The sequence below is a fragment of the Centropristis striata genome, chromosome 4, assembly GCF_030273125.1.
Source record: "Centropristis striata isolate RG_2023a ecotype Rhode Island chromosome 4, C.striata_1.0, whole genome shotgun sequence".
Taxonomy (NCBI): Eukaryota; Metazoa; Chordata; class Actinopteri; order Perciformes; family Serranidae; genus Centropristis; species Centropristis striata.
In genome coordinates, this window is record NC_081520.1 from 410,906 (window position 1) to 437,793 (window position 26,888).

The window sequence follows — 26,888 nt, forward strand, 5'->3', positions numbered from 1 at the left end:
TGTTGTTATGCACTTTGAGCATTTCCCCTCACTAGTTGTCACCATTATGTAGTTTATTCATCACTTAGATACACAAATATGTCCAGGTTAAAAAATATTTTTTAAATGTTTCTAATAATATGTTGGGCACCTTCTGTATCAATAGAGTGAATAGTTTCTTGTGGGACTGAGGGGAAGTAAAACAGTCAACCTGTGGTACTTGATAGAATAAAAAATGACGAGTAGACGAAATATAGCCTCTTTTACTGTCGTTTGAATTATGAAGTGGTGAAAGACAAGCACTCAACTCAAACTGAAAGTCAAATTACAATGTTCAAGGCCACTCCAACAGTTTTAAAGGTGACTTATTTTGCAAAATGTGGATCCCTTAAATTCTCTGCAAACTTATATTGAAAAAGTGAACAAATTTGAAAATATAGAAACACAATCATAACTTGGAAAGTGCATGATAAGGCTAAATAGTGTGGGGGGGGGGGGGGGGGGGGGCATTTAATCATGTAGAAAAAAAGATTATGAATAATTTAACGCTAAAATGAATGGTTGCACCTTGCACTTTAAATTAAATTAAATAATAACATCATAACAACATGATGAATAACATCATTTGACATCTGTCATAATGCTCAACATTTAGATAGGAATTTCAGCAAAACACAATGTTTCTTACACACTACCGTAACGCAAACGTGCGGGGCCCCCCCGCGGCCATAAATGTATGATTATTTTTTTTAGGGGGGGGGGTCTTTTGGCGTATTGATGAGCAAATTCCCATACCACCCTCTTCAAGTCCAGACTGCGCGCACGTTTATTTTCGATACTCAGTATGGCCAGCCCCGACAGTCTCTCTTGTGCCATGGTGCTTCTCAGATAAGTCTTAATTAATTTCAGTTTTGAGAATGATCTTTCGGCGCTTGCGACAGTTACAGGTAGAGTGACAAACAGTTTGATAGCTGTGGCAACATCAAGCACACTCTGTAATATGGAGTGGTGCTTTATGAATAGAGTGTGTGCCACGCTCGATTTCTTTTATGGTGGACATGAATGCGGTTCTAAATGAAAGCACTTGTTCTGGAAAATCTGCAGACAAGTCATCTTTGTATTGGTCTGCTAAAGCACTTGCTGATATATACAGTTCATCACTGGATTTTGACAAAAGTTCCTGTGGGCGTAAAAACCCAAACCTCCGTGCCACCTCTTGCATGCCCTGAAACCTGTGTGTCACCTGCGCAATGGCAATGTCTAGAGCTGCGTAACATACTAACACTTTGAAGTGCTCCTCTGCTTCGATAGCCTTTCATCCTCGCAAAACTCACCAAAGTGTCTTTTGGTGCGCCTTGCGCGTTTTTGTGTAAATGAAGGCGGAATACCTCATGACTGGACAAGATTTTGCGCAGTTTCTTTAAGGCTTTGAAACTCCCCTCTGAGTGACACAAGGGTCTCAGATGCACTTGCTAGATATTTGCTTGCCTGCAAAATATCAATGTTTTGTTTTTGGAGACTTCATGAAACAATAGTTTCCAGAATTTTACCCTGTATCACTGTTTTTATTTTAAATATATTCGTTTTATTTTACGCTCAAAATACAGACAATATCATGACCTGAACCCTATATGTTACGGTAAAAAAAAAAAAAAAGATCTTTGTTTTACAGGCAGAGGCGGGGCCCCCACCTCGCGGGGGCTGCGGGGGTATACTTTACGGCCCAGTTCTTACAGTTGTAACGAGAAAAACATGATACAGTGCTCAGCTGCATCTCAAATTATTCTCCAGGTTCCTGGTTTTTAGACCATGTCAGTGTGTTCTTGTGCAGGCTCGATACTCGATTAGTCTTCAGATCTCAAAACTCAAAGATTTTCTCTAGTCATCCATAATAATGTTTGTACAAATGACAAATTATTAGCAAGACATCCAGGAAATAATGTACAACAATTTAACCTCGCAATGCACACTGATGTAGGCATTCATATAAACGTACATCTGAAAATCCGGGCATAGTTCATCATACATTTTCAAAATTCCTTTTCTTTTGTGGAAAATGTATTCATCTACCTCAGTGTGTGTGTGTTGCAGCAGGATACCACTGAAGCTCTCTACAATGGTTTGGGAGTGTAGGACAAATTTTACAGCTGGCTCACTGTTAATAGGAAATTTGTAGAATTCTTCTGCATTAAGAAAAATATTTCACTATCTATTATTATATATTTCAGCAGCTTGGCTTAAGTTATCAAGCACATTACATCAAAACGGTATCTGATCTAACTAGAATGAAAGCTTTGTGTTCATTTTACAAGGTAACTGAGACATCAGTAAGCCACTGTATTGTTTTTTGTCCGAGAACAAACAAACAAAAACATCCAGGGAAGCATAAGCTTTCATTGAAACATTATATTTTCCAATTATCTAGATAAGCTGTATATATCTTTTCTTACTTTTCATTCTTTTTCTCACTTATGCAAAATGGCATGTTATAGTAACCAATGAGAGCAGCAAAACATAAAGCTAAAGTAAATGCATACCTAAGAACACATATTTTAAAAATGTTAAACAGAACACTGTAGCTGTGTCATTTAACATTTAACAGACATAGTCATGGTTGAGGTATTTCAGGCAAATATTTTTAGAGTGACAATACAATATAAACATTTTTTGAAGCAAGGATAAAATAAGGCATAAATAATTGGGTTTAATGTTGAATTGAAGTAACCCAACCAAAAAAATGTTTCAAAGATGGCAGCAGGTGTACTGAAGCCAATGTAGAATTCAATTATAGAATTCATAAAAAATGGCATCCAACAAATGATGTATACACCAAGCACAATACCCAGAGTCTTTGCAGCCTTATGCTCAGACTGTTTAATCAACCCACCTCTAACTCTGTCATTCAAACACTTGCTCATATCTTCAATTTTTCTCACATGCTCTTTAGCCACAATAAATATTTTGGTGTACAGACACACCATCACAGTGCATGGAAATAAAAAGCAGAAAATAGCGTCCAGGAGTCCCCAAAGAGAGTTGATGATAAGGATACAACTGCCGAGACAGTATATTGATGCTATATAATCCTCTAACCCTGCATTGTTGGGCTTTGAGGAAAGTAAACCATACGAGTAAACAGCAGCCAGTGTCCAGCTGGCACATACCATAACCCAGGCCACTGACATTGTGATATTCCTAGAGTAATGCAGAGGATTGCATATAGCTTGTTGTCTGTCTACAGCAATACAGATCAGGTGGAAAATAGAAAGAGTGGTAAAAAACACATCAAAACCGTAGTGCAGCAGACAGAAGTCATCACCATAGAACCAGCAGCCGTGAACAGTTCGAATGGCACTGAAAGGCATCACAATGACACCCACAAGAAGGTCCACAAGAGCAAGAGATAGAATAAGCACATTGGTAGGATTATGCAACTGCTTGAAATGGCCTATTGACACAATGACAACAGAGTTCCCTATAATGGTAACCAGCATACCTAAAACAAACAACCAATAGAGGACAACTTTGGCCCCCTCACTGAACTCTGCCTTAACACAAGAAACATTAGAGCCTGGAAAACAGTACTGCTCTGGAGAAAGGCCAGACGTCATCATAAACCTAAAGATACATGCCAAAACCTCAGTGATAACCAACACAAACCAAGAGAGAGGTCCACAGAAGAAACATTCTGAAATCTCAGTCTTGTTACCAAAGACATAGTATAGAGGCCACCCACAAATGACTTGATCCAATCAAAAGCCTGGAATTAACTTACATGTAAAATAGTTTATCACATAATTATGTTCTAATGTTTGCAATATGCACAATAACAAATGACTAAATAATAAATAAGTGGAAAAATGATTTAGTTTTGAGCAACAAAGACGTATGCTATAGTGACATTATAATTTTAAAGATAATTTTTTTGCTTTATTTGAAAGTGATAGATTGAAAGGGGGTGATAGAGGGGAAGACATGCGGCAAAGGGAGCTCAGGACGGATTCGAACCCGGCTCCGCCGCAGCAAGGACTCAGCCTTAATGGTAAGCGCTCTACCAGTGTGAGCCACCGGGAGGCCCCCGTGACATTATAATTTTAAAAGAAAAAGAAAAAGTGAAACTTAAGTGATATAACAAAATACTTATTTTAACCCAAACCGCAATCTTTTCCTGAACCCAACCAAATAGTTTTTGTTTCAACAACGTTAATCGTGTTTAAAAATGCAATCATGGAGCATCAAACTACGCTTGCCAGTGCATGAAAAAGTAATTCTATGGGGTCCACACAAAGCTACCATACGTGACAATAGGGAATGAGAGCTCTGCATTCTTGCAATGCAGTGCCCCAGTAGGGTCACAGGGAACTATGAGCTCTTTAAGATATGATCTAAGTGTCTAAGTGATTTTTTGGAGAAGCCTGACAACAAGGAATCTCTATAATCTCACCTAGAAGGAATAGATGCATGGAATAATGGAAAAGTTCAACTGCATATTTTTGAGACAGAATGTGTCTGAATTTTGCCACCTAACTTAAGTGAAAAATGCATTCCTTGAAGTTTGTTTTACATAGCAGTTATTATTATTATTATTATTATTATTATTATTAATAATAATAATATGTTGGAGAAATTCTTCCAGAGGTGTGAGTTGAAGACCCTGCAGACAGGGGCCTCCGCTAGACGTTCCCAGTTCACCCTCACTACACGTTTGGGTTTGCCAGGTCTGTCTAGCATCCTCCCCCGCCACCTGATCCAACTCACCACCAGGTGGTGATCAGTTGACAGCTCTGCTCCTCTCTTCACCCGAGTGTCCAGAACATGCGGCCGCAGATCTGACGATACGATAATGAAATCGATCATCGATCTTTGGCCTAGAGTGCTCTGGTACCAGGTACACTTATGAACAACTCTATGTTCGAACATGGTGTTTGTTTTGGACAATCCATGACTAGCACAGAAGTCCAACAACAGAACACCACTCGGGTTTAGATCGGGCAGGCCGTTCCTCCCAATCACCCCCCTCCAGGTACCATCATCGTTGCCCACGTGAGCGTTGAAGTCTCCCAGAAGAACTACAGAGTCTCCAGGCGGTACCCCTTCCAGGACACCACCCAAAGACTCCAAGAAGGCCGGGTACTCCGAACTGCTGTCAGTCAGAGACCTTCTCCTCGCGACTTGCAGCCGCAAGGAGACGACCCTCTCGTTCCTCGGGGAGAACTCCAACACAGCGGCGCTCAGCCGGGGGCTTGTGAGTATCCCCACACCCGCCCGGCGCCTCTCACCCTGGGCAACTCTGGAAAAGGAGAGAGTCCAGCCTCTCTCCAGGAGTTTGGTTCCAGAGCCCACGCTATGTGTGGAGGTGAGCCCAACTATTTCTAGCTGGTAACGCTCCACCTCCCGCACAAGCTCGGGCTCCTTCCCCGCCAGCGAGGTGACGTTCCACGTCCCCAGAGCTAGCCACTGGTTCCCAGTGCCTGGGTTAATTAGTTATAATTTATATTTATATTATTTCTATAGCCCTAAGCCATACTGTGAAATCAGTGCACAACCATCTACTCTGAAGTTCATTTTCGGCAGCTATCAACCTTTCTATTCAAATAGTACGAAGGCTCAAACTGAAAGTCAAATTACAATGTTCAAGGCCACTCCAACAGTTTTAAAAGTGACTTATTTTGCAAAATGTTTCCCTTAAATTGTCTGCAAACTTATATTGAAAAAGTGAACAAATTTGAAAACATAGAAACACAATCATAACTTGGAAAGTGCATGATAAGGCTAAATAGTGGGGGGGGGGGGGGGGGGGGGGGACAACCACAAACTGAAGACCAAGGGCAGCCAGTGCCTGCATGTATAATAACAATAAAAGAACAGAGGTGCTGCCAGCCAATCCTCCAAACCTCCAGATTTTTGATTCCAAAACACAACATGGATTTTTTAATGTTTTTTCTCAAGTGCTCCACAATGTTTTTTACATTCTCAAGTGGTAAGAATAGCTTAATTTAACACTAAATCTTTGTAACAGATGGTGTCAACCATAAATAAATTATGCAACAACTAATCAGACATATTTCAGCATGTGAATAACATCATTTGACATCAGTCATAATGCTCAACATTTAGAGAGGAATTTCAGCAAAACACAATGTTTCTTACAGTTGTGACGAGAAAAACATGATACAGTGCTCAGCTGCATCTCAAATTATTCTCCAGGTTCCTGGTTTTTAGACCATGTCAGCGTGTTCTTGTGCAGGCTCGATACTCGATTAGTCTTCAGATCTCAAAACTCAAAGATTTTCTCTAATCATCCATAATAATGTTTGTACAAATGACAAATTATTAGCAAGACATCCAGGAAACAATGTACAACAATTTAACCTCGCAATGCACACTGATGTAGGCATTCATATAAACGTGCACCTGAAAATCTGGGCATAGTTCATCATACATTTTCGAAATTACTTTTCTTTCGTGGAAAATGTATTCATCTACCTCAGTGTGTGTGTTGCAGCAGGATACCACTGAAGCTCTCTGGAATCATTCGGGAGTGTCGATCAAATTTTACAGCTGGCTCACTGTTAATAGTAAGAGGAAATTTGTAGAATTCTTCTGCATTAAGAACAATATTTCACTAAATATTATTATGTGTTTCAACAGCTTAGCTTAAGTAATCACGCTCATTACGTCAAAACATTATCTTATCTAACTAGAATGACAACTTTGTGTTCATTTTACAAGGTAACTGAGACATCAATAAGCCACAGAGAATGAGTATGTCCCTTACACAAGTCACTGTATTGTTTTTTGTCCAAACACAAACAAATAAAAACATCCAGGGAAGTATATGCTTTCGTTGAAACATTATATTTTCCATTTATCTAGATAAGCTGTATTTATCTTTTGTTACTTTTCATTATTTCTCTCACTTATGCAAAATGGCATGTTGTAATGTCAATGAGAGCAGCAAAACCAAAACCTTACTACTGCTGGGGTAAATGCATACCTAAGAACACATATCTTAATTTATAATGTTAAACAGAAAAGTGTAGCTGTGTCACTTAACAGACATAGTCATGGTTGAGGTATTTAAGGCAAATATTTTTAGAGTGACAATACAATAAAAACATTTTTTGAAGCAAGGATAAAATAAGGCATAAATAATTGGGTTTAATGTTGAATTGAAGTAACCCAACCAAAAAAATGTTTCAAAGATGGCAGCAGGTGTACTGAAGCCAATGTAGGCATCAATTATAGAATTTATAAAAAATGGCATCCAGCAAATGATGTATACACCAAGCACAATACCCAGAGTCTTTGCAGCCTTATGCTCAGACTGTTTAATCAACCCCCCTCTAACTCTGTCATTTAAACACTTGCTCATATCTCCAATTTTTCTCACATGCTCTTTAGCCACAATAAATATTTTGGTGTACAGACACACCATCACAGTGCATGGAAAGAAAAAGCAGACAATAGCGTACAGGATTCCCCAAAGAGAGTTGATGATAAGGATACAACTGCCGAGACAGCTTATTGATGCTATATAATCCTCTAACCCTGCACTGTTGGGCTTTGAGGAAAGTAAACCATAAGAGTAAACAGCAGCCAGTGTCCAGCTGGCACATACCATAATCCAGGCCACTGACATTGTGATATTCCTAGAGTAATGCAGAGGATTGCATATAGCTTGTTGTCTGTCTACAGCAATACAGATCAGGTGGAAAATAGAAAGAGTGGTAAAAAACACATCAAAACCGTAGTGCAGCAGACAGAAGTCATCACCATAGAACCAGCAGCCGTGAACAGTTCGAATGGCACTGAAAGGCATCACAATGACACCTACAAGAAGGTCCACAAGAGCAAGAGATAGAATAAGCACATTGGTAGGATTATGCATGTGCTTGAAATGGCCTATTGACACAATGACAACAGAGTTCCCCATAATGGTAACCAGCACACCTAAAACAAACAAACAATAGAGGACAACTTTGGCCCCCTCACTGAACTCTGCCTTAACACAAGAAACATTAGAGCCTGGAAAACAGTACTGCTCTGGAGAAAGGCCAGACGTCATCATAAAGCTAAAGATACATGCCAAAACCTCAGTGATAACCAACACAAACCAAGAGAGAGGTCCACAGAAGAAACATTCTGAAATCTCAGTCTTGTTACCAAAGACATAGTATAGAGGCCGCCCACAAATGACTTGATCCAATCAAAAGCCTGGAATTAACTTACATGTAAAATAGTTTATCACATAATTATGTTCTAATGTTTGCAATATGCACAATAACAAATGACTAAATAATAAATAAGTGGAAAAATGATTTAGTTTTGAGCAACAAAGACGTATGCTATAGTGACATTGTAATTTTAAAGATTCTTTTTTTGCTTTATTTGAAAGTGATAGATTGAAAGGGGGTGATAGAGGGGAAGACATGCGGCAAAGGGAGCTCAGGCCGGATTCGAACCCTGCTCCGCCGCAGCAAGGACTCAGCCTTAATGGTAAGCGCTCTACCAGTGTGAGCCACCGGGAGGCCCCCGTGACATTATAATTTTAAAAGAAAAAGAAAAAGTGAAACTTAAGTGATATAACAAAATACTTATTTTAACCCAAACCGCAATCTTTTCCTGAACCCAACCAAGTAGTTTTTGTTTCAACAACGTTAATCGTGTTTAAAAATGCAATCATGGAGCATCAAACTACGCTTGCCAGTGCATGAAAAAGTGATTCTATGGGGTCCACACAAAGCTACCATACGTGACAATAGGGAATGAGAGCTCTGCATTCTTGCAATGCAGTGCCCCAGTAGGGTCACAGGGAACTATGAGCTCTTTAAGATATGATCTAAGTGTCTAAGTGATTTTTTGGAGAAGCCTGACAACAAGGAATCTCTATAATCTCACCTAGAAGTAATAGATGCATGGAATAATGGAAAAGTTCAACTGCATATTTTTGAGACAGAATGTGTCTGAATTTTGCCACCTAACTTAAGTGAAAAATGCATTCCTTGAAGTTTGTTTTACATAGCAGTTATTATTATTATTATTATTATTATTATTATTATTAATAATAATAATATGTTGGAGAAATTCTTCCAGAGGTGTGAGTTGAAGACCCTGCAGACAGGGGCCTCCGCTAGACGTTCCCAGTTCACCCTCACTACACGTTTGGGTTGCCAGGTCTGTCCAGCATCCTCCCCCACCACCTGATCCAACTCACCACCAGGTGGTGATCAGTTGACAGCTCTGCTCCTCTCTTCACCCGAGTGTCCAGAACATGCGGCCGCAGATCTGACGATACGATAATGAAATCGATCATCGATCTTTGGCCAAGAGTGCTCTGGTACCAGGTACACTTATGAACAACTCTATGTTCGAACATGGTGTTTGTTTTGGACAATCCATGACTAGCACAGAAGTCCAACAACAGAACACCACTCGAGTTCAGATCGGGCAGGCCGTTCCTCCCAATCACCCCCCTCCAGGTACCATCATCGTTGCCCACGTGAGCGTTGAAGTCTCCCAGAAGAACTACAGAGTCTCCAGGCGGTACCCCTTCCAGGACACCACCCAAAGACTCCAAGAAGGCCGGGTACTCCGAACTGCTGTCAGTCAGAGACCTTCTCCTCGCGACTTGCAGCCGCAAGGAGGCGACCCTCTCGTTCCTCGGGGAGAACTCCGACACAGCGGCGCTCAGCCGGGGGCTTGTGAGTATCCCCACACCCGCCCGGCGCCTCTCACCCTGGGCAACTCCGGAAAAGGAGAGAGTCCAGCCTCTCTCCAGGAGTTTGGTTCCAGAGCCCACGCTATGTGTGGAGGTGAGCCCAACTATTTCTAGCTGGTAACGCTCCACCTCCCGCACAAGCTCGGGCTCCTTCCCCGCCAGCGAGGTGACGTTCCACGTCCCCAGAGCTAGCCACTGGTTCCCAGTGCCTGGGTTAATTAGTTATAACTTATATTTATATTATTTCTATAGCCCTAAGCCATACTGTGAAATCAGTGCACAACCATCTACTCTGAAGTTCATTTTCGGCAGCTATCAACCTTTCTATTCAAATAGTACGAAGGCTCAAACTGAAAGTCAAATTACAATGTTCAAGGCCACTCCAACAGTTTTAAAAGTGACTTATTTTGCAAAATGTTTCCCTTAAATTGTCTGCAAACTTATATTGAAAAAGTGAACAAATTTGAAAACATAGAAACACAATCATAACTTGGAAAGTGCATGATAAGGCTAAATAGTGGGGGGGGGGGGGACAACCACAAACTGAAGACCAAGGGCAGCCAGTGCCTGCATGTATAATAACAATAAAAGAACAGAGGTGCTGCCAGCCAATCCTCCAAACCTCCAGATTTTTGATTCCAAAACACAACATGGATTTTTTAATGTTTTTTCTCAAGTGCTCCACAATGTTTTTTACATTCTCAAGTGGTAAGAATAGCTTAATTTAACACTAAATCTTTGTAACAGATGGTGTCAACCATAAATAAATTATGCAACAACTAATCAGACATATTTCAGCATGTGAATAACATCATTTGACATCAGTCATAATGCTCAACATTTAGAGAGGAATTTCAGCAAAACACAATGTTTCTTACAGTTGTGACGAGAAAAACATGATACAGTGCTCAGCTGCATCTCAAATTATTCTCCAGGTTCCTGGTTTTTAGACCATGTCAGCGTGTTCTTGTGCAGGCTCGATACTCGATTAGTCTTCAGATCTCAAAACTCAAAGATTTTCTCTAATCATCCATAATAATGTTTGTACAAATGACAAATTATTAGCAAGACATCCAGGAAACAATGTACAACAATTTAACCTCGCAATGCACACTGATGTAGGCATTCATATAAACGTGCACCTGAAAATCTGGGCATAGTTCATCATACATTTTCGAAATTACTTTTCTTTCGTGGAAAATGTATTCATCTACCTCAGTGTGTGTGTTGCAGCAGGATACCACTGAAGCTCTCTGGAATCATTCGGGAGTGTCGATCAAATTTTACAGCTGGCTCACTGTTAATAGTAAGAGGAAATTTGTAGAATTCTTCTGCATTAAGAACAATATTTCACTAAATATTATTATGTGTTTCAACAGCTTAGCTTAAGTAATCACGCTCATTACGTCAAAACATTATCTTATCTAACTAGAATGACAACTTTGTGTTCATTTTACAAGGTAACTGAGACATCAATAAGCCACAGAGAATGAGTATGTCCCTTACACAAGTCACTGTATTGTTTTTTGTCCAAACACAAACAAATAAAAACATCCAGGGAAGTATATGCTTTCGTTGAAACATTATATTTTCCATTTATCTAGATAAGCTGTATTTATCTTTTGTTACTTTTCATTATTTCTCTCACTTATGCAAAATGGCATGTTGTAATGTCAATGAGAGCAGCAAAACCAAAACCTTACTACTGCTGGGGTAAATGCATACCTAAGAACAAGTATCTTAATTTATAATGTTAAACAGAAAAGTGTAGCTGTGTCACTTAACAGACATAGTCATGGTTGAGGTATTTAAGGCAAATATTTTTAGAGTGACAATACAATAAAAACATTTTTTGAAGCAAGGATAAAATAAGGCATAAATAATTGGGTTTAATGTTGAATTGAAGTAACCCAACCAAAAAAATGTTTCAAAGATGGCAGCAGGTGTACTGAAGCCAATGTAGGCATCAATTATAGAATTTATAAAAAATGGCATCCAGCAAATGATGTATACACCAAGCACAATACCCAGAGTCTTTGCAGCCTTATGCTCAGACTGTTTAATCAACCCCCCTCTAACTCTGTCATTTAAACACTTGCTCATATCTCCAATTTTTCTCACATGCTCTTTAGCCACAATAAATATTTTGGTGTACAGACACACCATCACAGTGCATGGAAAGAAAAAGCAGACAATAGCGTACAGGATTCCCCAAAGAGAGTTGATGATAAGGATACAACTGCCGAGACAGCTTATTGATGCTATATAATCCTCTAACCCTGCACTGTTGGGCTTTGAGGAAAGTAAACCATAAGAGTAAACAGCAGCCAGTGTCCAGCTGGCACATACCATAACCCAGGCCACTGACATTGTGATATTCCTAGAGTAATGCAGAGGATTGCATATAGCTTGTTGTCTGTCTACAGCAATACAGATCAGGTGGAAAATAGAAAGAGTGGTAAAAAACACATCAAAACCGTAGTGCAGCAGACAGAAGTCATCACCATAGAACCAGCAGCCGTGAACAGTTCGAATGGCACTGAAAGGCATCACAATGACACCTACAAGAAGGTCCACAAGAGCAAGAGATAGAATAAGCACATTGGTAGGATTATGCATGTGCTTGAAATGGCCTATTGACACAATGACAACAGAGTTCCCCATAATGGTAACCAGCATACCTAAAACAAACAAACAATAGAGGACAACTTTGGCCCCCTCACTGAACTCTGCCTTAACACAAGAAGCATTAGAGCCTGGAAAACAGTACTGCTCTGGAGAAAGGCCAGACGTCATCATAAACCTAAAGATACATGCCAAAACCTCAGTGATAACCAACACAAACCAAGAGAGAGGTCCACAGAAGAAACATTCTGAAATCTCAGTCTTGTTACCAAAGACATAGTATAGAGGCCGCCCACAAATGACTTGATCCAATTAAAAGCCTGGAATTAACTTACATGTAAAATAGTTTATCACATAATTATGTTCTAATGTTTGCAATATGCACAATAACAAATGACTAAATAATAAATAAGTGGAAAAATGATTTAGTTTTGAGCAACAAAGACGTATGCTATAGTGACATTGTAATTTTAAAGATTCTTTTTTTGCTTTATTTGAAAGTGATAGATTGAAAGGGGGTGATAGAGGGGAAGACATGCGGCAAAGGGAGCTCAGGACGGATTCGAACCCGGCTCCGCCGCAGCAAGGACTCAGCCTTAATGGTAAGCGCTCTACCAGTGTGAGCCACCGGGAGGCCCCCGTGACATTATAATTTTAAAAGAAAAAGAAAAAGTGAAACTTAAGTGATATAACAAAATACTTATTTTAACCCAAACCGCAATCTTTTCCTGAACTCAACCAAATAGGTTTTGTTTCAACAACGTTAATCGTGTTTAAAAATGCAATCATGGAGCATCAAACTACGCTTGCCAGTGCATGAAAAAGTGATTCTATGGGGTCCACACAAAGCTACCATACGTGACAATAGGGAATGAGAGCTCTGCATTCTTGCAATGCAGTGCCCCGGTAGGGTCACAGGGAACTATGAGCTCTTTAAGATATGATCTAAGTGTCTAAGTGATTTTTTGGAGAAGCCGGACAACAAGGAATCTCTATAATCTCACCTAGAAGTAATAGATGCATGGAATAATGGAAAATTTTGACTGCATATTTTTGAGACAGAATGTGTCTGAATCTTGCCACCTAACTTAAGTGAAAAATGCATTCCTTGAAGTTTGTTTTGCATAGTTATTATTATTATTATTATTTTTATTATTAATAATAATAATTCACAGTATCACAGTATGGCAGGAAAAACAAAACACAATAAAAATTAAACGCTGAACGGGTCTTTGCACCTACACGCACGTCAGGGATCCTGCCAGACTCGGTCAACGCAGCCACGCATTTCCGCAACCACCCAACACTGGAGCATTATTCTGGGTTTGTCACATTTAGCAGCATTCTCTCTGTCCGGAAGTACCCATTTTTAATTGGATCTCGTGGCTTGGAACAGGATATTACAGTATAAGACATATTACCTCCGTTACCACCAGGGGGCAATGAGGTCAATAATGTCATGTTAATATGTTCAGGTCTGGAGTGTCATCACACGTTAGGAATCTGGGGCACATTGAATAGTGTATTCTAAACAGCTTGCTTCATGGCAAGCACTCGAAATCTACTGCGAAACAAATTTTAATCACACGGGTTGTAAGATGTTGCTGATCAAGTTTGAAGTTGATTGGTTTAAATCTCTAGGAGGAGGAGTTAATAATAATAATAATCTTTATTTATCGAGCACTTTTCAAAAAACATGTTACAAAGTGCTTTACAAAGACATCAGTAAGCCACATCAGCTTGGTAGTGTAGTAATACCAAGCCTGATGAATAAGAAAATGACAACATTCTCCATCCATCCATCCATCCATTTTCTTCCGCTTATCAGGGGCCGGGTCGCGGGGGCAGCAGGCTAAGCAGGGCATTCCAGACGTCCCTCTCCCCAGCCACAACGTCCAGCTCCTCCTGGACCCCGAGGCGTTCCCAGGCCAGGAGAGAGATATAATCCCTCCACCGTGTTCTGGGTCTTCCCCGGGGCCTCCTACCAGTTGGACGTGCCCGGAACACCTCTAACGGGAGGCGCCCGGGAGGATCCTTACCAGATGCCCAAACCGCCTCAGCTGACTCCTTTCGACGTGAAGGAGCAGTGGCTCTACTCTGAGCTCCCTCCGGATGTCTGAGCTCCTCCCCCTATCTCTAAGGCTGAGCCCAGCCACCCTACGGAGGAAGCTCATTTCAGCCGCTTGTATCTGTGATCTTGCTCTTTCGGTCACTACCCAAAGCTCATGACCATAGGTGAGGGTTGGAACGTAGATGGAGCGGTAAATCGAGAGCTTTGCCTTCAGGCTCAGCTCCTTCTTCACCACGACGGTCCGGTACAACGCCCGCATCACTGCTGGCGCTGCACCAAACCGCCTGTCCATCTCACGCTCCGTTCTACCCTCACTCGTGAACAAGACCCCCAGATACTTGAACTCCTTCGCTTGAGGCAGTACCTCTCTCCCCACCCAGAGGGGGCAGTCCACCGTTCCGGCAGAGAACCATGGCCTCAGACTTGGAGGTGCTAACTCTCATCCCAACCGCTTCGCACTCGGCTGCAAACCGCCCCAACAAGTGCTGGAGGTCCCGGCTTGATGAAGCCAAAAGAACCACATCATCTGCAAAAAGCAGAGATGCAATTCTTAGGTCACCAAACCGAATCCCTTCCTCCCCCTGGCTGCGCCTTGAGATCCTGTCCATGAAAACCACAAACAGAATCGGAGACAAGGGGCAGCCCTGGCGGAGGCCAACACCCACTGGGAACGTGTTTGACGTTGTGCCAAGTATGCGGACACAGCTCTCACTTTGGTTATATAGGGATAATGCCCATAATGCTGCAGTTCCCACCACAAGACCCCCCGAGGGACACGGTCATAAGCCTTCTCCAAGTCCACAAAACACATGTAGACTGGATGAGCAAATTCCCATGACCCCTCCAGAAGTCTCGCAAGGGTAAAGAGCTGGTCCGTTGTTCCTCCTGAATCTGAGGTCCGACAATCGGCCGGAGCCTCCTTTCCAGCACCCTGGAGTAGAGTTTTCCGGGGAGGCTGAGAAGTGTGATTCCACGGTAACTGGAACACACCCTCCGGTCCCCCTTGTTAAAAATGGGAACCACCACCCCGGTCTGCCACTCCACTAGCACTGTCCCAGACCTCCACGTGACACTGAAGAGGCGTGTCAACCATGACAGCCCAACAGTGTCCAGAGCCTTCAGCATCTCAGGGCGAATCTCATCCAACCCTGGCGCCTTGCCGCTGGGCAGCTTTTTGACTACCTCGGCGACCTCTGCCAGGGATACTGGTGAGTCTTCCCCTGAGTCTTCAGACTCTGCGTCCTCCACAGAGGACGTGTTGGCTGGATTAAGGAGTTCCTCAAAGTGTTCTTTCCACCGTCTGACGACATCCCCAGGTCGGGTCAGCAGGTCTCCGCCCCCGCTGAACACAGCTTGGGCCAAGCCCTGCTTTCCCTTCCTGAGTCGCCCGACGGTTTTCCAGAACCTCTTTGTAGCCTCCCTGAGTTCCTCCCATACCATAAGCTTTTGCTTCAGCAACTGCCGCAGCTGCAGCCCTTCTGGCCGAACGGTACCTGTCCGCTCCTTCCAGAGACCCTTCAGCCAGCTAAAATGAATGGTTGCTCCTTGTATTTCACAACCACAAACTGAATTTCACCAAAACACAATGTTTATTACAGTTACGACTAGAAAAACATATTTCAGCATGTGAATGACATTATTTGACATCAGTCATAATGTTCAACATTTAGATAGGAATTTCAGCAAAACACAATGTTTCTTACAGTTGTGACGAGAAAAACATGATACAGTGCTCAGCTGCATCTCAAATTATTCTCTAGGTTCCTGGTTCTTGTGCAGGCTCGATACTCGATTAGTCTTCAGATCTCAAAACTCAAAGATTTTCTCTAATCATCCATAATAATGTTTGTACAAATGACGAATTATTAGCAAGACATCCAGGAAATTGTTAACAATGTACAACAATTTAACCTAGCAATGCACACTGATGTAGGCATTCATATAAAGGTGCACCTGAAAATCTGGGCATAGTTCATCATACATTTTCGAAATTACTTTTCTTTCGTCGAAAATGTATTCATCTACCTCAGTGTGTTGCAGCAGGATACCACTGAAGCTCTCTGGAATCATTCGGGAGTGTAAGAGGAAATTTGTAAAATTCTTCTGCATTAAGAACAATGTTTCACTAAATATTATTTTGTGTTTCAACAGCTTAGCTTAAGTAATCACGTTCATTACGTCAAAACATTATCTTATCTAACTAAAATAACAACTTTGTGTTCATTTTACAAGGTAACTGAGACATCAGTAAGCCACAGAGAATGAGTATGTCCCTTAAACAAGTCACTGTATTGTTTTTTGTCCAAAAAGAAATACACAAAAAAATACAGGGAAGCATAGGCTTTCGTTGAAACATTATATTTTCCATTTATCTAGATAAGCTGTATTTATCTTTTGTTGCTTTTCATTCTTTCTCTCACTTATGTAAAATGGCATGTTGTAATATCAATGAGAGCAGCAAAACCAAAACCTTACTACTGCTGGGGTAAATGCATACCTAAGAACACATATCTTAATTTATAATGTTAAACAGAAAAGTGTAGCTGTGTCACTTAACAGACATAGTCATGGTTGAGGTATTTAAGGCAAATATTTTTAGAGTGACAATACAATAAAAACATTTTTTGAAGCAAGGATAAAATAAGGCATAAATAATTGGGTTTAATGTTGAATTGAAGTAACCCAACCAAAAGAATGTTTCAAAGATGGCAGTAGGTGTACTGAAGCCAATGTAGGCATCAATTATAGAATTTATAAAAAATGGCATCCAGCAAATGATGTATACACCAAGCACAATACTCAGAGTCTTTGCAGCCTTATGCTCAGACTGTTTAATCAACCCCCCTCTAACTCTGTCATTCAAACACTTGCTCATATCTCCAATTTTTCTCACATGCTCTTTAGCCACAATAAATATTTTGGTGTACAGACACACCATCACAGTGCATGGAAAGAAAAAGCATATAATAGCGTCCAGGGTTCCCCAAAGAGGGTTAAAGAGAAGGTTACAACTGCCGAGACAGTATATTGATGCTATATAATCCTCTAACCCTGCAACATTGGCCTTTGAGTAAAGTAAACCATAAGAGTAAACAGCAGCCAGTGTCCAGCTGGCACATACCATAACCCAGGCCACTGACATTGTGATATTCCTAGAGTAATGCAGAGGATTGCATATAGCTTGTTGTCTGTCTACAGCAATACAGATCAGGTGGAAAATAGAAAGAGTGGTAAAAAACACATCAAAACCGTAGTGCAGCAGACAGAAGTCATCACCATAGAACCAGCAGCCGTGAACAGTTCGAATGGCACTGAAAGGCATCACAATGACACCTACAAGAAGGTCCACAAGAGCAAGAGATAGAATAAGCACATTGGTAGGATTATGCATGTGCTTGAAATGGCCTATTGACACAACGACAACAGAGTTCCCTATAATGGTAACCAGCATACCTAAAACAAACAACCAATAGAGGACAACTTTGGCCCCCTCACTGAACTCTGCCTTAACACAAGAAGCATTAGAGCCTGGAAAACAGTACTGCTCTGGAGAAAGGCCAGACGTCATCATAAACCTAAAGATACATGCCAAAACCTCAGTGATAACCAACACAAACCAAGAGAGAGGTCCACAGAAGAAACATTCTGAAATCAGTCTTGTTACCAAAGACATAGTATAGAGGCCACCCACAAATGACTTGATCCAATCAAAAGCCTAGTTTATGACATAATTATGTTCTAATGTTTGCAAAATGCACAATAACAAATACATAAATAATAAATAAGTGGAAAATGATTTTAGTGACATTATAATTTTAAAAGAAAAAGAAAAAGTGAAACTTAAGTGAGATAACAAAATACTTATTTTAACCCAAACTGCAATCTTTTCCTGAACCTAACCAAGTAGTTTTTGTTTCAACAACGTTAATCATGTGTTTCAAACTATGCTTGCCAGTGCATAAGAAAGTAATTCTACAGGGTCCACAAAAAGCTACCATACATGATAATAGAGAATGAGAGCTCTGCATTCTTGCAATGCAGTGCCCCAGTAGGGTAACAGGGAACTATGAGCTTTTTAAGATATGATGGTGCCTCACAATTAAGGACTGTGTAATTGACTAAAGGAAATATAAATTTATTCTGGAATTTACAGGGAGCCAGTGCAATGATGCTGATATGATCTCTTTTTCTAGTTTTCGTCAGTACCTGAGCAACAGCATTCTAGACCAACTGAAGAATCTAAGTGATTTTTTGGAGTAGCCTGACAACAAGGAATCTCTATAATCTCACCTGGAATGGTAAATAGGGTGCACTTATATAGCGTTTTTATCCAAAGCGCTTTACACTACACACTATGCTCATTCACCCATTCACACAGACATTCACACTGGTGGCCGAGCTGCCACCTGCCACCATTGGGAATTCATTCTCACACGATGAACACAGCATCGGGAGCAATTTGGGGTTCAGTATCTTGCTCAAGGATACTTCGATATCAACACCAACCTTCCGGTTACTGGACGAAAGCTCTCCAAACTGAGCCGCTAATATTAGAAGTAATAGATGCATGGAATAATGGAAAAGTTCGACTGCATATTTTTGAGACAGGATGTGTCTGAATTTTGCCACCTAACTTAAGTGGAAAATGCATTCCTTGAAGCTTGTTTTATATAGCAGTTAATAATAATAATAATAATGATATCTTCATTTGTATAGCACCTTAATGCATAACAGGCAGCTCAAGTGCTTCACAATATGGCAGGAAAAACAAAACACAATAAAAATTAAGCGCTGAACGGGTCTTTGCAGCTACACGCACATCAGGGATCCTGCCAGACTCGGTCAACGCAGCCACGCATTTCTGCAACCACCCAACACTGGAGCATTATTCTGGGTTTTGTCACATTTAGCAGCATTCTCTCTGTCCGGAAGTACCCATTTTTAATTGGATCTCGTGGCTTGGAACAGGACATTACAGTATAAGACATATTACCTCCTGTTACCACCAGGGGGGCAATGAGGTCAATAATGTCATGTTAATATGTTCAGGTCTGGACTGTCATCACACATGAGGAATCTGGGGCACATTGAATAGTGTATTCTGAACAGCTTCCTTCATGGCAAGCACTGGAAATCTACTGCGAAACAAATTTTAATCACACAGGTTGTAAGATGTTGCTGATCAAGTTTGAAGTTGATCGGATTAAATCTCCAGGAGGAGGAGTTAATAATAATAATAATCTTTATTTATCGAGAACTTTTCAAAAAACATGTTACAAAGTGCTTTACAAAGACATCAGTAAGCCACATCAGCTTGGTAGTGTAGTAATACCAAGCCTGATGAATAAGAAAATGACAACATTCTGTGTAATTAAAAGGCAGTTCAAGGAAAGATAAAGTTCAAGTAAAATCAGGAAAGGCTATCCGCTAAAAGTATGTTTTAAAAAGAGGCTTAAAAGAGATCACTGATTCAGCCGACCTGATTTCCTCAGGCAGGTTGTTCCTGAGCCTCGGGCCCTGACTATGAATGCTCTGTCCCACTTAGTTTTCAACTGGGCCTCGGGAACAATCAGGAGACCTCATCATCCACATCAACAATATTTTTTACAATGCAAATGGTTGTTTGCTGCTACTTCAATGCTCTGAATGTTGTCCTCAGTACTTTAAAGTGCTCTAAGACTTATTGAGTACTCAACAGACCCAATTACACCTCTATAAAGTGCCACCTCAACAAGACAAAGTAGACTCTGTGGCACAACGGTAGTGCATCTGACTCTGAACCAGAAGGCTGCGTGTTCAAATCCCGTCAGGGTCAAACATCTGAAATGGGATGTTAGTGGCTGGTTAGACTGTTTAAGACAATGATTCCCAACCGGGGGGCCCGACCCCCCAAGGGGGGTGCCAAAGATCCACGGGGGGTCGCGAAGCCCTCTTGATTTTAAGGGGTGTAATAAATCTAATGGGTTAAATATATACATCTATACTTATAAATTTGAAAAAAAAGTAAATCTGCAAGTGTTGCACCCATGCAATGATGACTCAAAGTCTTCTCTCTTGGCAACTTTATTTACTTAAAAGCTCGGTTCTTTTACTGGAGCAAACCGGGGAGGTGGGGTCACCAAAGTTTACAGTGGTAAAAATGTGGGTCCCTCAAGAAAAAGGTTGGGAATCACTGGTTTAAGATATGGAAGCAGTGGAGCTTGTTCAATTTATTTGATTACCCACATCGGTGTATGTTTGTGTGATACATAACAAAACAATCTGTCTTGCCTTATTACATTTTGAAAATGATTATCAGGCCCAGTTGACCCTACAAAGTCCAATTTCCAACTCAGGAAACAGACCTTGTAGCACAATGGTAGCACGTCTGACTCCAGATCAGAATATGCATGTTCAAATCACGTCAGGGTTAAACGTGTAGATCTCTGAGACAAATGTTGCAGGCTTAAAACATGATTTGACTAATTTGTATAATCACAATACTGACTTCAAGTTTAGACTTGCAGGGCTTGCCTCCACATGACCATAGACCGTACATGTCAGAAACATTTTTACCCTTGATTATATTTTTACATCACAAATAGTTGTATGATGCTACATCAACACTGTGAATGTTGTTTTCAGTCCTTTTAGGTGACGAATTAAATGAAAAAACATACTTTCCATGCAACATATAAAAAGTGCTAAAATAGACCTAGCTGACCATTATAAAGTGCCACTTTAGCAAGAGAAGGTAGGCTCTGTGGTGCAATGGTAGCATGTGTAAGGACTAACGCCTGGATTCCACTGGATGCGTAACGGCTGCAGATCCGTCGTCGGAGCCGTTACGCACCCATTATAATCAATGTGTGAGATTCCATATATATATATATATATATATATATTTACATATATATATATATATATATCCAATGTTAAGCATATTTAATATATGCCTGTAATTTACAGTATTTTACTTCATGTTATAACTGTAAATAAAACTTTCATGTGTTTTAACAAGAATTCTCCTGATATTGTTTATGAAATTGTGTGAAAGCCAACCTCTGACACGTCAAGGATTCATTGATTTTTAAGATTTGAGACTGTGTTTTTGCTATCTTTCCTCTTCATAACTAAAGAGGTGGTGCACCTCGAGAAGAACTTTAATTCATTTAAAGGGTTAAATATTAATGCAGTCAATTTCTGATAGCAAAATGTATCTAAATAGCTTTTACCCCTACATATGTTGGTGCCCCGTGTGAGGCCGTGATATTTTTAGCTTTGTAATATATATATATATATATATATATATATATAAATGATCATTAAATATTAGTTGTAGTTGTTTAATTATAATAATTCATTGTTGTAATGGTTGTAGCTACAGCTCTCCGCCACCTTTTCAGGACTACAGACTACAAAGGTTTAAGAATAGCTTAGTGGTGGTGACTGCAGTGGTACAGGGTTGCAGTGTTGTGCTGTGTTACTGAGCTATGTATTGTGTTTTGTGTTACTAAGCTTTATCAGTGTTGTGCTGTGTTACTGAGCTATGTATTGTGTTTTGTGTTACTAAGCTTTATCAGTGTTGTGCTGTGTTACTGAGCTCTGCAGTGTTGGGTTGGGTTACTGAGTTTTGTTAATGTTGTGCTTTGTCACCAAGCCCTATTACTGCTGTGTAGAGATAATTCATTTCAAGCAATACCCAGCCCCTGCTCTCTTGGTTTTGTTTTACCTGCTCAACTATACCAGCTAAGATAGTTGAAACAAGTCACCAAGCAGGTAAACACCAAGTAAGCAACAGTTGTTTTGAGCCACAGGTTTTGCCCCTGTGCAATTATTATCAAAACAACAAGCACTGTGTTATATGTCAGAGACAGAGAAAGGTCAGTAAGGTTTTGTGGTATTTTCGTTTGAGTTTGTCTAGGTTTCATGCTGTTTTGTGGCTGTATGGGAATTAAGTAGACTTGTAGAATAAGGAAATGACTTTGCGCGGCTACGTCACCGATTGGCTAATTCGCTTGAGTGACGCGAAGGGGCGGGCTCTTCTGCCGCCTCTTAAAAAGTGTAGCAACAAACATTTTGTCAGAACAAGCACTGTGTTGTATGTTAGAGACAGAGAAAGGTCAGTAAGGTTTTGTGGTATTTTCGTTTGTGTTTGTCTAGGTTTCATGATGTTTTGTGGCTGTATGGGCATTAAGTGAACTTCAAATTGGGTCTGTTTTCGTCAAAACCTTCGGACCCTTACGTCAACCTAGCTCTCAAACGCGGTCTTGACCAACCTGCCTCTTCCCAAGGAATTTTCATCACTTGGTGTTAATGAGGCCACATACACTCTCTCTTCCTCTCTTGCCTCATCTCTTAACAGCCTCTGTCCTCTAACATACAAACCCGCTCATGCAATTCATGACAGGGTCACTCTACTGCGACTGTACTCCTGTCTGTAACAGAATCACTGCGCCTGGCTCGAGCAGCTGGTCGATCATCAGCTCTTTTGTTGCTAGACCTCGCTGCAGCTTTCGACACGGTTAACCACCAGATCCTCCTTTCTTCACTCGCAGAACTTGGTATCTCAGGTTCTGCCCTCTGATGGTTCACGTCCTACCTATCAGGGAGATCTTTTAGAGTATCTTGGAAGGGAGAAGTGTCCAAACTACAAAACCTTTCCACTGGGGTGCCCCAAGGATCAGTGCTTGGCCCCCTTCTCTTCTCAATTTACACCACTTCACTTGGCACAATCATCCGCAATTATGGCTTCTCATACCATTGTTATGCTGATGATACCCAGCTGTTCTTTTCTTTCCCACCAAACGACCCCACAGTCTCAGCCCACATCTCCGCTTGTCTTGTGGACATCTTCACATGGATGACAGAACACCACCTTCAGCTTAACCTTTCAAAGCCGGAGCTCCTTGTCATCCCACCCCGTCCGACCTTATATCAGCCTATCAATCTTCAGGTCGGATCCATGCAACTTGTACCCACAAGCTCTGCAACTGAATTAAATGAAACTTGGGTGTCATGAAATGAAACTTGGGTGTCATGATTGATGACCAACTGACCTTCAAGGTTCATGTAGCCTCAATTGCCCGATCTTGTCCCTGTAAAACATCAGGAAAATCAGACCCTATCTGACCGAGCAATTGACACACCTCCTGGTTCAGGCCCTTGTGTTTTCCCGTTCAGACTACTGCAACTCGCTACTGGCGAGTCTCTCTGCATGCACCGCCAAGCCTCTGCAGATGATCCAGAATGCGGCTGCATGTCTGGTCTTCAACCAGCCCAGGAGAGCACATGTCACTCCGCTCCTGCACCTCTCTCTGCACTGGCTCCCGGTCACACCCCGCATCAAATTCAAAGCAATGTCTCTTGCCTACAAAATAGCAGGCACAGCCCCTTCTTATCTAAACTCCTTTGTTCAGATTCACAAACCCCCCCGTCCACTACGCTCCTTGAGTGAAAGACATCTGGCTCCTCCACCGCTGAAGGCCTCAAACCAGACTCTTCTCCTCTGTAGTGCCCCGGTGGTGGAACGAACTTCCAAACTCCATCCATTCCGCTGAGTCCTTCTCAGTCTTTAAGAAGAAACTGAAGACCTTACTCTTTACTGAACACCTTCACTCTTGACCTACACTGACGACTACGACAAGTATCGCACTGACCGCTCTTGTGACCATAAAGCACTTGTGTCCTAATGGACTCGAACTTACCCACGGCACTTCTTCAGTCTTGCTATGCTTCTTGACTTCATCCTTGCTTGTGTTGTATTACTCTCATTTGTACGTCGCTTTGGGGGAAAGCGTCTGCTAAATGACATTGTAGAATTGTAGAATTGTAGATAATAATTTTATTTTCATTTTTTTATGAAGACCCTTTGTAAAAGACGGGTGGTCCCTTGCAGACACCCCTTTTGTTTAGTACAGCGGTACTTGTATGCCACAGGCTTGGCCTTGTGCACCAGTGTTATCATTTGAAGATAATATTGAGAGTTAAAACTTCCTGGTAGTGTTGGGTGCTCCTAAGACAACACCCATTCTAAGTTTGTACAGCAGTACTAATAAGCCACAGGTTCTGCCCCTGTGTGTTAATTATTATCTAAAGGGTAATAAAAAAAATTGTGATCCCAAGCTGAGTGGTTACAAATCACTAACTTGGTGTAAATCTCCAGAGGGAGATTAATTGGCTATATATCCTCTTATCAAAATACGAGAGATATGACTTCCCACACAGGACTCAAGAATCCAATCCTTAAGTAGTGAGTTTAATGATGCACACAACACTCTGCAGGAGTTCACACAGACACTCCGTTACTGTGACGATGCAGTGAGAACGTTGGCAGAGGAAAAGAAGAAGATTAAAGAGGAGAGTGATGACAGGACCCGACAGGTCACGCTTCAGGAAGCCCGAAAGGCCCTTAACCACTACTACTCTACCCGTGATAGGGCAGGGTCTCCCGCGGCCCGCGGCCCTAAACATTCTTCTTATCATCCAACAACCAGCACCTGACGTCCGTCACCTCAGTGTCCTGGTCTTGAATATAACACCACAAGTCAGTGGGACGCACCTTCACCTCTTTCATTCAGAAGGAGGACCACTTCTTGCCGGTCACCCTCTTGCTCCTCAGGGAGTGCATCACCCTCGCCACCAAGGTGGCAATCTTTCGGATCACACCACAGTGATCGCCGCGGCGCCGACACTCTTCTTCTCGGGAGTCAGAGAGACACCTTGAACAATGCGCCAGTGGTCAATGCACGCGTGAGCTTGACTCCTTGGCGCATGATGTGGATCGCTTTGATCCAGATGGCAAGGATGGCAACATTAATGATTACCTTAAATAAAAATAAATCAACTTTCAACACCTTGTACAAACCAAATATGTGAGAAATAAACAGTTAATGACACCAGACAGACAGAATTTTTGTTTATTTACTGTCTGATCAGTTGTGGGATTCCTTTTTGCAATTCATCAGTAGTTTGGGTTGCTTATTGTTTTGTTTGGGGCAGTCTGTTTCTTTTGGGAATTTATCGTCATTATTTAATTTCCATTTGGGATGGGAACTGCTCAATTTGAGCCCCCCTTTATGTGTGTTTAAAATGTATTAATTATGATTAACTGTTGAGTTAATATATCTGGCCAGAGACCCTTTCATTTTAAATCAAATTGTTTACTTTTCAGTTTATAACTTGATCATTCTTCAGTTGGTAATGTAATGTGATATTGTCTGTTTTCTTTAACCGTGAGCCCTCCTAAAGACTTTTATCTTTCCCCAGAGCTGAAGGCCAACGGTGCTGGTGGTGGTCCCCCGGGTGGTGGTGGTCCCCGGGTGGTGGTGATCCCTATGTGTGTCTGTGTGTGTGTAAGATCCCCGTTCAAGATTACTTTCTGTGCTCATCACGTTTTTCTGTGTGATTGGGGTGCTCTCCTTTCTTTTTGGGCGTCACTTTCCCTTTTGATCCCTCCTCCAGCCGGTAAGCCTCGTAACCCCCCCTTTCTCGAGTTGGGCTCTCGGATCACTTTTACCTTCTTTTTTTTTTCACAGCAAACCTTATGCTCCTTTTCATTAATAAAGTTTTGTATGTAATCATTGAATTCCGTCTCCTGCTTTCTCTGAGTGAATGAACCTAAGTGACCTTTTGTAAATGGTGGTAATTGAGCTTTAAAACGGGTCCTTGCGCCCTAACCCAAGGTGCCGTTGTCAGTAAAAAGATTTTCTGATCCATAACTTAGTAGTAACCCTCGTGTCGCCACACTATCATGTTGTTAGAGATACAAATACAATGCAAAAGGGTTATAATTGCATACAGTAGCTGGTTCTACAACTCAGATTTCAAAAGTGTTGGGACACTTTGCACGACATGAAACAGAAGGCAACAAATTTAGAATTTGTGTATATATTTACTCAAAGAATATTATACAAATATGAAAAAAAGGTGCAGATAATCTGCTGCAAATGGGGAACAAAGACAAAATATGGGACATTCAGGATAGCATCATTGTGGAGAAACGCATGAAACCATTATTTTATTATTATTATTTTTTTAAGCTTACCAATGTATTATTGAATTTAGTTTAAGTGAAAAATCATAACTATTTAAACCAGTTACTAATAATAACACAACTGATAAGTGCATATAATATCATAAATAAATTAATGTACTATGTTATGAATGTACCCATTTTAGGGATCACACTCTAATAATGTCGTTACTGTATGGTGGTGCATAATGATAAGACAATAACCTGACTAAATTGTAATAGCAATATTTGAAAACAATTAAAATCAAAAGAAAGAAAAAAGTGCTAAATAAAACAATAGAATATTTAAATGTGGTTAATCATTTGCTAGTTAAATACACTTAAAATCACCAAAAGGTCCAAAAACTTGCCACAGCCAAATAAGATACAATGCTGGAGAAAATGTAACACTTTAATTGGCTGTGCTAATTCTTTAGAGCTCAGTGGCAGGAATAAAAAAAAGATAAAACATCCATCTTTTTTGTATTAAAAAAAAAAAC

At 40.9% G+C, this 26,888-nt stretch overlaps 3 protein-coding genes, 1 non-coding gene and 1 pseudogene across 4 annotated transcripts; 1 reads left to right on the top strand and 4 right to left on the bottom strand.

The window, feature by feature from the left end:
• Positions 1-2,567: 2,567 nt before the first annotated feature.
• LOC131969821 (trace amine-associated receptor 13c-like) lies at positions 2,568-3,590 on the bottom strand (annotated as a pseudogene).
• A 3,437-nt stretch (positions 3,591-7,027) lies between these two features.
• On the bottom strand, positions 7,028-8,047 carry LOC131969823 (trace amine-associated receptor 13c-like). Its single transcript, XM_059331042.1, has one exon. It carries the CDS (start codon positions 8,045-8,047, stop codon positions 7,028-7,030), a length of 1,020 nt encoding a protein of 339 aa, XP_059187025.1.
• Positions 8,048-11,476: 3,429 nt separating this feature from the next.
• Positions 11,477-12,496, bottom strand: LOC131969824 (trace amine-associated receptor 13c-like). Its single transcript, XM_059331043.1, has one exon. The coding sequence runs from the start codon at positions 12,494-12,496 to the stop codon at positions 11,477-11,479; it is 1,020 nt and encodes a 339-aa protein (XP_059187026.1).
• Positions 12,497-16,944: 4,448 nt separating this feature from the next.
• On the bottom strand, positions 16,945-17,964 carry LOC131969825 (trace amine-associated receptor 13c-like). Its single transcript, XM_059331044.1, has one exon. The coding sequence runs from the start codon at positions 17,962-17,964 to the stop codon at positions 16,945-16,947; it is 1,020 nt and encodes a 339-aa protein (XP_059187027.1).
• A 2,175-nt stretch (positions 17,965-20,139) lies between these two features.
• On the top strand, positions 20,140-20,211 carry trnaq-cug (transfer RNA glutamine (anticodon CUG)). Its single transcript has one exon. It is a non-coding gene; the product is annotated as a tRNA-Gln (tRNA).
• Positions 20,212-26,888: the final 6,677 nt, after the last annotated feature.

Excerpts from the sequence above, each read along its gene's own strand:
- LOC131969823 (XM_059331042.1), bottom strand. The coding sequence starts at position 8,047 with ATGACGTCTGGCCTTTCTCCAGAGCAGTACTGTTTTCCAGGCTCTAAT.
- LOC131969825 (XM_059331044.1), bottom strand. The coding sequence starts at position 17,964 with ATGACGTCTGGCCTTTCTCCAGAGCAGTACTGTTTTCCAGGCTCTAAT.
- LOC131969824 (XM_059331043.1), bottom strand. The coding sequence starts at position 12,496 with ATGACGTCTGGCCTTTCTCCAGAGCAGTACTGTTTTCCAGGCTCTAAT.